The following is a 13,201-nucleotide window of genomic DNA, read 5'->3' as shown; positions in this document are numbered from 1 at the left end:
TTGATTCCTCCTTCTCTTTTTTATTTTTGGAAGACAATACTTTCCATGGCTGAAAATGGGAGGCAAATATTCACAAAACGTCTCTTCTTGGGAAATAAGGTATGAAGACTCTGTACCTGCTGCTAATTCACAGTGTAAGTGAGCAGAACAACTTTGGCTCAGAGCCAGAGGTCTGAGTTAGGATCCAGCTCTGACATGTAAGTAGGCACCTAACTTTTGGACCTTATTGAGCTTGAGGCCTGCTGACATGCATAGTTGCAGGTGATGATAGTTTTCAGAAATTGCCAGACAATAAGTATGAGACAAGCCAGGAATCAAATCTGCTACTAGTTTTCCTCTAATTAACATGAGTAAATTTGTCATGAAAATCCACAGTGCCAGAATGAGTAAAGTCAATTCATTTTACTTGACAACTGACATTATCTAGAATTCTTGAAAAAAAAAAGTGGGGAGGGTTATTTTTTACTTTTTATTCCTATAGAAGGCAGCAAAACTGGGCTAGCTAGGAATATGGCTTAGTGGTAGAGTGCTTGCCTTGCATGCATGAAGCTCTGCATTCCATTTCTTAGCACCACATACACAGAAAAAGCTGAGCATGGTGCTGTGGCTCAAGTGGTAGAGTGCTAGCCTTGAGGGAAAAGAAGCCACGGACAGTGCTCAGGCCCTGAGTGGAAGCCCGGGACTGGCAAAAAAAGAAAAGAAGGTAGCAAAACTGAAATATTCTTCTTCCTCAGGAAGGGTTAAGTAACCTCAGTCTTTCTATCACTAAATTCAGGAATATGTAGATTCAGTTTTTACCAAATTTGGACTGGAATATTGTTTGGTTACTTCAACGGCAAAAGAGAAAAAGGAAAGTATTTCATTTTCTTTACTTCCACTTGCCTTGCACTTGGCTTTCTCCCACCTACTTGACCTCCCTCCACACACACTCCCACACTATGCATTTCTGAGCTTGTAGCCTTGCCAGTTGTGACCTGAGAAGACATTCTCACCATTCTCTCCCCATTCTCACCTATCTCTCTCTGCAAATAACAACTGTGATTTGGAGAGCTTCTGAATAGCCAGCTTCAAAGCTAAAGGCCATGCTCTGTGTTTCATTGCAATGTTTATGAGCCCAGATGTTGATCTGAAATAAAATGGAAAAGTAACTAACTTGAATATATGCTGTCAGAAATACAGCCACACCAATTCCAGTATAGATGCCAGCAAACTTGATCATCTCTTCCTCGATATTCAGTAGCCTTCAAAAGAGGGAAGAGAACAGAAAGACTTACAAGCAAGATCAAACCAGCAAGAATCACATTTGTAGATACAGCAGGAATTCAAAATAAACTTATGCATTTCTATTAAATATCAGTAAGGTATTTTACCTATGCAATTAGTTAACCCAATCAAATTTTAAAAAGTCTCCTGGTATCATTCACAGCAAATATGTTCCTGTGCCTTCCTTCTTTTTTTAATAATATGTTGCTTTATGTAAAGATGATGTACCAGAGGGGTTATAGTTACATAAGTAAGGTAATGTGTACATTTCTGGTTGAAAAGTGTTACCCCTCTCCCTCATTTTCTCCCTCTATACTCCCTCCCCCAAGTTGTAAAGTTCATTTCCAACATAGTGTCTTATGAGTATCGCTGTCGCATTGGTTCACTTTTTGTCCATTGTCTCACCATTTTGTTTTTCCCTTTTCCTTCTCCAAATCAGATAAATGTGTATATAAGACACAGGGTACCAAATCAAAAACAGTGACAACAGGGTATAAAGCAAAGGACAGAAGGGAAAAAAGGAAAGAAAAGAAGAAATAACTTCACACAGTACATAAAAAAACCTTCTTGTTTCCATATCTTGGAGTTCATTTTGGTTAGCATTATTTTATATGGTCATACATACATAGCTGTTGAGCTATTGTGACCCTCTGTTAGGACATATACTTTTATTACAAATGAGGGAAATCATGGAATCTGTTTCTTTGGGTCTATCTTACTTCACTTAATATGAGTTTTTCCAAGTCTTTCCATTGCTTTATGAATGGCTACCCCTTATTTCTATAGGTGGAGGTAGCAGGATTTTGACACAATTCATCAGCAGTTGCTAGAAGGGACCCTAAATGACTACCTGGTCCTCAATCCACCTGGCCCCATCTGCTTATGCATATGCAGTGAGAGATCAATCATAGCTAAGGAAAGGCTTTCACAAAACAAACAGGCTTGACTGCAAGGACACATAGAGCGCAGTATACCGGACATTGAGAAGCTTCCTGTCACCTCCTTTACTTATCTAAGCCAGCCTTTTGACTTCTCCGTCTCAGAGTGACCCTAGAAAATATGTGTGTCATCTTTCCCTAGGAGGACGAGGTGGGGGGAATCATTTATTAGATATGTCTTACTGTGGACTACAGCCCATGAAGCTTCCCTCCGCAGGACAATGCAAAAAGTTGATGTGGAAAACACACTTGCAGGGAACAGCGAGAAATTTTCTTTGTATTGTTCACAGCAGAAGCTATCATGCTGTGGCACAGGGTTTAGAATAGGCAGGTCCAAGGAAGACATAATTCCAGTGGGTTGTTTTTTTTTTTTACCTTTTCTCTCTACTGTCATTCTTCCCTCTTGGTAACTGTCCTTGTTTAAAGCAACTATGAGAGCCCACCTGAATAAACCAAGATCATCTTCTCCCTCTCAAGATCCTTAATTTGATTACACCTGCACAGACTTTTTTCCATATAAGGAAATAGACACAGATTTCAGGAATTAGAGCACAGACATTTAGAAGCCACTATCTAGCTTACTAGGCTAATATCAAAAATATAAAACATAAATAACATGTGTCTCTGAGGATTCAAATCCTTATATACCACTAGGGAGAATGCAATGTACAGCACTTTGAAAAACAATCTACAGTTACTCAAAGCATTGAGAAATATAGTTACAACATGGCCCACCAATTCCATTATCATACAAACATTAAGAGAAATGGAAACAGGTGTCCACACAAAACTTCAGACACAAATCTCCACAGCAGCATTATTTGTCATGGCCTCAAAATAGAAACTACTGAAATATCCATCAACCAATAAAAGAATAAATAGCATGTTTCTATATAGTAAAATATTATTCATGTAATTAAAAATGAAATACTGGTTCATGCTATAAACACAGAAAAACGTCAAAAACATCACTCTAAGTTGAAGGAGTAGGGGAAAAAGGCCATGTATTATATGAGTTCTTTTTAATGAAATATCCAGAATAAGGAAATCAGAGGTTACCATTGCCCAGGGATGACAGAAATGGAGAATCAGGGAGTAACAAGTGAGATGTGTAAGATTTATTGTTTTTCTAATGAAAATGTTCTAAGTTGATTGTGGCAATGGATGAATAGCACAGTGGATATCCTAAAAATAGTTGTGTTGTACATTTTAAGTGTGTGAACTTTGTGGTGTATGACATATCTCAATACAACTGTTTTATATAAAGTGTGTGGCTGTAAAATATCTAACTTTCATGTATAATCTTAATATACATTACTAAGAAAAGAGACAGATGAATGTCTAGCCTCAGATTTCTGTCTTGATACATTGATATACAGAGCAAGTAAGGACCCCAGAACTGGTAGCAGAAGTAGCCATCCTCAAAGTGGCACCCAAGGATTCCTGTCTCCTGCTCTTCACACTCATATAGTCCCCTCCCTAAACTGTAACACAGCTGGTTACCAACAGAATATGTTGGAAATTACAGCATGACCCTTCCACATTTAATTTACAAAAGATTTTGTGGCTCCTGCTCCTATTCTAATTGGATAAAAGAAACTTGCATTGTAATACTTTAATTGTCCATTGTATTATCTTTTTTTCTTTCATTTACTTTCTTTTGGTTTATTTGACTACTTTGAGCAGAAGTTCTGATAAGCTAATCATGGAAGCTAATGTTCTACAATCCTTACTAGTGTTATTCACTGAGAACCATTTCTAACACCTTAGTGTAAAAGTTCCATCCACAAGAGTTATGTGAAATATAATAAGGGAATATAATATAAAAAGATTAATGTGATAAAAGAGCATACACAGCCATGCTATGTTGTTAAAAATTATTAAGTTGGAAACTAGAAGTTTAACTTGGAAACAAGAGTGTATTTTTTCTTTTTTGCTGTTTCTGTTTTCTTTTCATTTTTGTCTTATTTGCTTGTCTATATGTCTTTGGGGGCTTAAGGGGACACACAGAAATGGAGGAACAAAAGGTAAACAAATGCAGCAATGGTACTCACTGGACACATGTTGGAAATGAACTATACAACTTGTGGGTAGAATGCAAGGGAAAACTGAGAGAGAGTGAGGGAAGGGGTGACATTGTTCAAAAGTAAATGTACTTTTTGCCTGACTTATGTAATTGTAACTCCTGTTTTCAGCATTTTCAAATTTCAAAAAATTATTAAGTTGTTTTATATCCTAAGATGAATATGTCTATTACAATAGTTGTACTGTGGAAATACTGGATAACTTTAAAGGTGTAGTAACTGTTCCTGGTAGAGAATATTCTCACCTTTGTCCTCTGTCCAACCCAGTGACCTTCAATACACTAGTTAGTAGAACAGTAAGCACTATTCATGTTACCTGACCATAATACATGAAGTATTTAACCTGTCAAAGAGTTCCTTATAAATGAATAGCCTAAGAAAAGCACTTTCTACACAATTTTTCAGATATCTGAATGATAGGAAAAATGATTATTTAAATGCTTGTGATCATGTGAATTAAACCAAAATCAATTTTCTTCAGAAAGCCCAATTTGCAATATTTTCTCACTTTCAAGTATATGGCCCAACAAAATATGAACAGAATGAGTAATAGTGGCCATAGAAAACTCATCTCTACTGTAGATACTTACTGTAATAGATGCCTGTGAAGTAAACATTGAAGATGGATGTGTTCTTTAATCCACCTAACAAATATTCATGAGCACCTAGTATCCCAGAAATACATCGATTTTTGACCTATTGAACATTTATTTTCAGATTTTAAGGTATGACAAGATATAAGAATTTTCTCTTGAATGAATTCTTTTCATGAGTATCATTAATTATCTCAGCTAATTTATATCATACATGAGGACAGTGAATGAGGACAGTGTTTTGTGGTTGTACCATTCTAACCTAACAGTTATACTATTCTGTCCTCCAGCAGAAGTGAAGGACTTAAAATGTCAGTTATTGAATTCTCTTTCATTAAAACTGCTCTGAATCTTATAGATGAAAAGAAACATTTGTTTAGAGAAGAAACATACATATTTAGTTTCTGACAAAGTGATTTCTAATTAGTTGGTTTGTTCATTTGTAAGGAATAATTCTGCATTCTATAGGTGACCTTGTGCTTTCCCTACATCTAGAACCTATGAGTTTGTAACTAGTATTTATGACTGAGTGTGGATTGTGTCATGACTGACTGACTAGACCTAAACTCTGCCCAGACAAAGATCATGACTTTGAAGGTCACTGTGCCTTCATGCTCCCATGACTTCCTACTACTTAGTTGGTATTCAACAAGTTTTGGTAGAATGAGTGAATAAAAGAAAAACTTTCCAAGTGGATGATTGGCGGGAGAGTATCAATGACTTAGAAAGCCTTACTCATAGCCTGAATCAAGCCTGCAAAAAAAATTCAGAAAGGAAGGCATAAATTCATTTAAAGGAGACTTTCCAAGTATCTTTCTAGCCAGGATGTGCCCTGCCCTTGATTCTTGAACGTACATGTGAGGATTCACACATGCAAATAAGCTTGTCCTAAACATGAGGCAGCATGGGAGAGGCTGCAGAGTCTCTGCTATGACAGTGAGTCAGCCCATATATAGTACAGACTCACAGACTGCAAGATGAACCTTCAGGCTTATCACAAAAAGAACAGGAGTAGTATAGTGACTGTCCAACTTCTGGATCTTTCTGCCCAGCTACATTTTGTTCACAGCCCCACACTACTCTTGCCTGGAAAGTTACCTATCAAGTGTAGCCTGTGATTCTGAAGCTCCCATTATAGAGAGAAAGCTTGGGACCACGGGATTCATTGGCACAGGCACAAATCTAAAAGGCCACAGGGAATTAGTAGGAAAAAGAAGGAGCTCTTGTTTGTAAGACTCAAATAAAATTGACCAGTCCTATTCCTAGTGATATAGAGTATTGGCAATGTAATCTTCAGTTCTATAGAACCAAGTGATTAAGTGTTGGAGCTGTATTCAGTAAGCAATTTCAAGTCCTACTTCTATTAAGATTTTAAAACCTTGTAAGATAGAAAGCGCCTCAGAGAAGAGAAATTTCTGAAAATGTTCTATGTTATATACCATTCCAAATTAGCCATTAAAGTCCACTTTACACAATTTATGATTTATGAGAAACAAAGTAAAAATAATAATAACAATAACCTACCCACACTGTGTTCCATTTGTAACATTTTGATTGAGAGAGCTATTGATCCATACAATAGTGTTATTCACACATGCTTTTCCTGGGATACTGAGTTCTTGAATTTCAATGTCATAGTCAATAAAGAGGTCTGTCAGTATACCAAAAACAATGATCATGCCTGGCTGGGCGATCCCATGGAGTGATGCACATATAGTTCCCACCAACATCAGCCAAATGTCAGTCGATGAAGAAAATCGAAACTTGAAAAACAAAGGGTTGAGAGATCGTCTATGGGTGAAAAGCAGGGGAGGTGAGAAGACTACTTCATTTTAGCTACTAGAACACAGTAAATGATATCCAATGCCACATTTCATGAGAATCATCTTTGATTGATAGAGTTAACACCAAATAAACTATGTCCAAATAAACTATACGTCGATTATCTAAACCACTCAATGCTTACATTGTCCAATCTTTCTCTGAACTCATTATCTTTATCTCAGATGTGGACTCAAGTGTTTTTCTACTCATCTACATCTTATGGGGGCATAGTCACCATTACAGATGCCACTGCCAGGTAGATACGATAGTACGGTGTATTCTGAGTGCCATGCTCTCCGAAATAATCATGACATGGACAAGTACCTGTTTATGCCTATGAATGCCTTCATCCTGGGAAAATTTGGGGAAAATATCTAAGCTATGTAATTCTATGCACGTCCTAAGTAAGAATAAACACATATAACATGTTGTGGTTATTGTGAAAATTTGTTACTAAAATGATAATATAAGAGCAGTGATTTCTTTTGTTTTCCCCTGGTTCTGTGACTTGAACTTTGGGCCTGCGTGCTGTCCCTGATCTCATTTTGCCCAAGGCTAGCACTCTACCACTTGAACCACAGCTTCACTTTGGCTTTTTCTGCATTAATTGGAAATCAGAGTCTAACGGACTTTCCTTCCTGGGTGGGCTTTGAGCCATGATCCTCAGACCTCAGCCTCCTGAGTAGCTAGGATTACAGGTGGGAGCCACTGCTGCCCAGCTAAGATCAGTGATTTCTTTCCAGGAGACTGTGCTAATCTATTTGGCAGGATTTGTATGTTCAATCGACATCATATTTCTATCACTATTCAGCATGTTATCGTACAACTTGTTGCATAACTAGCCACTGTAGATAAAAATTGCCAAGACAATGTAATGGAAGAGTTAACACTTCCACCATGAACTGAACAATTCACAGTTTTAAAGCCAAAGTCATAAAGCAGCAATTTTATTACCAGTTGAAAGAAGCCAACTTTAGTGCTCTGACCTTTCTTCTTATCTGGTAAGCTGAGGGGGGAAAGAAAAGAAACAGGGATTTAAAGACCATTCTTCCCAAAATACTAAGAGATCTCCTTCCCAACTGGTTGTGCTTATATGAGTGTTTTGGGAGCAGCTGGGGGACAGTGTCTTTCTATATAGCCCAGAATGGCCTCAGACTCAACATATAAATCAGTCTGGCCTCCAACTCTCCATCTTCTGCTTCAGTCTCCCAAGTGTTGGGATTACAGGTATGCACCACCATGCCCATCTATATGGATAATTCTAGTAAGAAGGAAAGTTTCCACTGGCAGGAAAACTCTTGCCAAACTTCTATCTTAACAATAAGCTATTGTCCATCTAGATGTTTTTTCTAGAACTATGTCTCATGTTCAGTAGTCAATGCTTTTCTTCCTGAGAGGTATGGAGAGAAAGAAAAAGTCCTGAAGACTCTCAATTACAATAACTCTTTGCCCCCTGCCTCATCCCTTGACCTACTGGTGCCTATGCATCCTTTTGGAAATGAATGAAGCAATTGGATTAAGCTGAAGTTAGAACTCCTCTCAGCATTTCCAAACTGAACAAACATATTAAATAAAAAATTCTGATATGCTGAAAACTCCAGGAACACTCTCCTCAATTCCATTATTGAATTTCCTTAGACCTGTGATTTACCTCATTTCTCATAAGGTCAGGCTTCATATGGATTTGGTCTCCTCTACACCAGAGACTTCCACATGAGATCCCATCAGCAAAGGATGACCAGAGGGTCGCCCATCCCATGGACACCTGGATCTTGCTGTCACCAGACACCACCAGACTTCTGACGATTTTAATTCCATTCTCATTGTGCAGCTGCCTATACACTGGGTTTCCTCTCTTACTTCCTTCTTCCATACTATTTATCAAGCTCAAATGGACCTGCAGTCCCTTTCATCCTCCATATACTTACAATTGGTAAGTCTCATCAGGAGTTTTCTTCCTTCTCCATGTAGCTCATGTCCATCACCTAGCATTTGAACCACTCTTCCCAACATCCTCATTGCATTCCCTCAAATCCATCTTACTTACATCCTTCTGCATCTATCCAGCTTCTCCCCCACCCTAATCTTTCCATCCCACTCACAGTAGAATCTCAAGTCCAAGTGGGGGGAAGTTATACATCTCTGGCTAGGGAGTTAAGGACAGAAAATAGCAGCCAAGACTGGTGCTGACATGGTAGATGATGACAGCAAATAAAACACCCGTCTCGATCCTTAGGGACTGAAAGCCTCCAGGTCCCAAACACATGTGCCCTTTGTGGCTTTGGTCTGGCACATGTGTCCTTCTGGCCTCGATCCTTTCCATTCCCATGTGCTGAGCCATGAATTCAATTGTAGGGAAACTTCTGAAATTATGCTTATGGGAGACACCAATCCCAGGTCTCTCATCTTCACAGGACCATCCCTCTGGCCAGTCAGACCAGCAGATGCCCCTAGCATAAGAAGAACAGGAGACCTCAAATCTAGCCGGCCCTGACAGAAAGACTTCAATTTTCCAGCTCTGGGATCCCTCCTTCCAGAAGGATCCATTTAGCTATCATAGTTTTACTTTCAAATAAACCTGTTCTGTGTTTTAAATACATTGTTTTTCTTTAATTTTTTAATCAGTGGAGAAAACAAACCCTAAACATTATCACAAGATCTCTCATGATCTGGCCCCATTAGCATTCTGACCTTGTCTCTTCACATGAAATTCTAGTTCACAAGGTCCAGTTATAGATGCCCATGCCCACTGAGCTGCCCCTTGGGATGTTCATCTGTACTAATCCCACTCCCCAATAGTCCTTCTTTGGATCCCACATGTACAGACACCCTCTGACCTTCAGGCTTCCCCCCAAAGTCAATAGGCCAAGGTCTTTAAGACTTCGACTTTCAGAAAATGACCTATGTAACTGTGGGCAGAGATGAGAGGATGGAGTTGGGGGAAAGCTAAGGATGGGGTGACTTATGAAATGGTAACCCCTCTGTATAACACATTCATAATAATAATAATAAAATTATATTTTTAAAGATTTGAACTTTCTTTTCTCACATACACATACAAGCCACCCCAAACCTGCATTACCATGTTTACCTCTTTTTCTTAGAAAGTGATGTTATTAGTAACTACCAGGCTATATTCTTATTTATTGATGGTGAGGAGTGTGCTTCTTTCAGTCAGGCTGCCCTCGCCACATCCAGCACAAAGCTAGTTTTACCATTCTTGCCTCCCTCTGCCATGAAATGTTCAAAAATTCCTCAATCTCTGAACTCCTCCTTGTTACCACTTCCATGTCAGGAACTCACCTGGCACCTGCCCTGTGTCCTAAAGTTAGGCCCTCACCTAACCCTGCCCTCATACTGGCATTTGTTCTATATGAGAACTTAAACTTTTAGATAAAGAAAAATATGCCATAATTAAAATTTAAATTTATACTATTTGCCTCTGGGATGAACTTGGGATCTGGAGACCATCTTGTACCCATGAAATCATACTTATGATCAAATTTTCCTCTGCCCAGCTAGACCAGGAGTTCTGTACTGCTCCTAGACACAGGGGAAGATTTGAACCTAATCCAGAAGAGGTATTCCAAAGACATAGTGCAGTAAAAAAAAAATAATAATAAGGTTTGGTGTGGATTAGATTTTGAACTAAGGGCTTTGTGTTTTCAAGGAATCACTCTGCTGCTTGAGACACACTCCTAGTCTTTCATAGGACTATTGGCCAGCCTAACCTCAGACTATAATCCTCTTACCTACACTTGCTGAACTACTAGACCTATAAATCTAAACCACCAGAATCAGCGGTATGTTGAGATGGGCTCTTGCTAACTTTCTGCTTAAGCTAGCCTTTAAAGCACCATTGTCCTATCTCCTTCAAGGCAATTGAGATTATAGGCATGAGCTACTGTAATGTTTGGTTTTTTTTTTTTTTTTGGCCAGTCCTGGGGCTTGGACTCAGGGCCTGAGCACTGTCCCTGGCTTCTTCTTGCTCAAGGCTAGTGCTCTGCCACTTGAGCCACAGCGCCACTTCTGGCCATTTTCTGTATATGTGGTGCTGGGGAATTGAACCCAGGGCCTCATGTGTTCGAGGCAAGCACTCTTGCCACTAGGCCATATCCCCAGCCCCTACTGTAATGTTTTAAAGAGGAAAAAATGTCCTAGTAAGCACAAGGCTCTGAGTTCAATCCTTAGTACCATGAAAGAAAATGGGAGAGACTAGAATGGGATATACCAGGTACATACAATCTGTATGAAAATATTCTAGAGCTAGGAGCCAGTGGCTCATGCCTGTAATCCTAGCTACTCAAGGGACTGAGATCTAAGGATTGAGGCTTAAAGACAGCCCAGGCAGGAAAGTCTGTAAGACTCTTATGTCCAATAAAGTACTCAGAAAAAGCTGGAAGTGGTGCTGTGGCTCAAGTGGTACAATGCTAGCCTTCAGCAAAGGAAATTCAAGGACAGTGCCCAGGCCCAAAGTTCAAGCCCCAGGAAACAGTTTTTTAAAAATCTCTAGAAAAGGTTGCATTATTGAAATAATCCTTACCTTGATTTCTTATCATTGTTACCTGTTAGGATAAAAACAATGTATAAAGATTTTTTTTAAGTAATAATGAAAAATGCAACACATTTATTAGCAATTTTCCTCTGGAAATGCGTTTCCATGTAGTACTTTTTGTGCAATATTACAAATTACCTTTTCTCATGCTCCCTGTCTGTCTCTATTTCTCTATGTATTTATACGTTATAGGGAAAAAAAGCATTACATTACTGTCATGACTATATTTCTGGACTTTTCAGCAGGTCACAAAACATTTAATTCTTCTGAATAGCAAATAAGAGAAACATTTCTAAAATTAACTAAAGAAAATCTGAGTTTTTCAATTGCAAAATAATATTAAATAAATATTATTTTATGGTTTGGCTCCTCGCAAACACCAGAACTTATTTATTTAACAGATCACAAATTAACTAAACAGTGAGTTGGCACCGACACTTCCACCACCGTAAAAGCTGTGACAATGAACCACAGGTTATTTACTCCCCAGCACAGGTCAGAGCAGAGGTGAAAGCAGGGGTCTAAGGTCATGGGTATACAGCAGGCACAGGAAAGGAACATCTGTTACCATGGGATGTTACATCCTGGTTCTCCTGACACTAGTTTAACTGGGACTAAAATGACATTGTAGTATACATAGAGAGCAATGTCTTAGGTTTGAGAATCAGACAAAACTGCATTAAAATTAGGGGCCTATTATTACTTCAGGGACATTGTTAAGTTTGAAAAGGTCATCATCAGATTTAAATTAAAATCATCAGATTTAAACTTAAACAACAGTTTAAGCCACACCTGTAATTCTAGCTACTCAGGAAGCTAAGATCTGGAGGATCATGGTTTGAAAACAGTCCAAAAAAAAAAATCTGTGAGACTTCATCTCCAATTAACTTGCAAAAAGGCAGTGGAGAGGTGGCTCAAGTGGTAGAAATACCACCAGCCATGGACAAGAAAGTCAAGCAGGCATGAGAGACCCAGAGTTCAAGCCCTGACACCAGCATATCTACACAGAGAATGTTCTGTGTTCACATCATATTCAATAATAGGGCTGCAAGCCCTTTCCACATGATCTCAGAACAGCCACAAGAAGCTGGCTACAGCTCCGCTCCAGCAGTCACATTCACTTGATTGCTGTGACCACCGTGACACAGCACAACAATATGGGACTCAAGTTAGTAGTAATAGTCATTACTATAACAATCTCACTCCACCTCTGTAAGAAGTTAATAGGTTAAAAGAAAAAGAAGAAGTAGTTTAGGGATGATGCTCAACTCAGCCATACTGACTCAGGCTTCCAGATGTTATATCACATGAATTCCATAGAGAACCACAGGGTGCCTGTCAGGCTCTAGCCCAATTATAAATTCACACATTGTTGCTGATTTTCATCTGCTCTCTGAAACATCACTACCTTGTCTTACTTTTGTATTCACTTCTCTTTGTAGAACTCTATGAAACAAAGAGACCACTTACACGATTCATCTGACTCAAAGACATGATTGTCCTCTCCGAATTTCTTCACACTGCGAAGAATTACTGAATCAGACATGATAACCTCAATCCGAAGTCAACGACTAACCCTATACAATAAAATGAAAGAATTATTGTAATTGTTACAGCTTTTCTTTTACCTGAGTAGTCAAATAAAAGAATAATTGTGTTCAAGAAATAAACTTTACTAGTCAATCTCCAACAAAGCCTTGATTTTTTTAAACTAGCTAGTAAATAACTCAATGAAAGGAAAGAAACTGAAACCACTGAAAAGGATTTTCTCCAGTTGGTGGGTAGATGATTGTTTTGTATTGATTTGTTCAGTCTGCTTATCTGTGCTTTATTTATTCTTAATGAGTTAATATAAAAACCTGGCCCTGGCTATAATGGCACACACTTCTAATCCAGGTACATGTCATAGATAGAAGAATTATAGTCAGAGGCCAGTCAGAGGGA

General features: G+C 38.6%; 1 protein-coding gene across 3 annotated transcripts in view; it reads right to left on the bottom strand.

Moving 5' to 3' along the window:
* Window positions 1-12,803, bottom strand: part of Abcb11 (ATP binding cassette subfamily B member 11) — a 69,350-nt gene extending 56,547 nt beyond the window's left edge. For all 3 annotated transcript variants that reach the window (XM_048344246.1, XM_048344245.1, XM_048344247.1), the window contains exons 1-5: window positions 12,728-12,803; window positions 11,246-11,267; window positions 7,657-7,708; window positions 6,403-6,641; window positions 1,154-1,241 (exon numbers count right to left, since the gene is read on the bottom strand). In XM_048344246.1, the coding sequence (XP_048200203.1) occupies window positions 1,154-1,241; window positions 6,403-6,641; window positions 7,657-7,708; window positions 11,246-11,267; window positions 12,728-12,803 (477 nt within the window). The remainder of the gene's footprint in view (window positions 1-1,153; window positions 1,242-6,402; window positions 6,642-7,656; window positions 7,709-11,245; window positions 11,268-12,727) is intronic.
* Window positions 12,804-13,201: the final 398 nt, after the last annotated feature.

Source organism: Perognathus longimembris, chromosome 4, assembly GCF_023159225.1.
Source record: "Perognathus longimembris pacificus isolate PPM17 chromosome 4, ASM2315922v1, whole genome shotgun sequence".
In the NCBI taxonomy this organism is placed as follows: Eukaryota; Metazoa; Chordata; class Mammalia; order Rodentia; family Heteromyidae; genus Perognathus; species Perognathus longimembris.
Note: the sequence above shows the minus strand (reverse complement) of the source record. Positions and strands in the feature narration are given on the sequence as shown.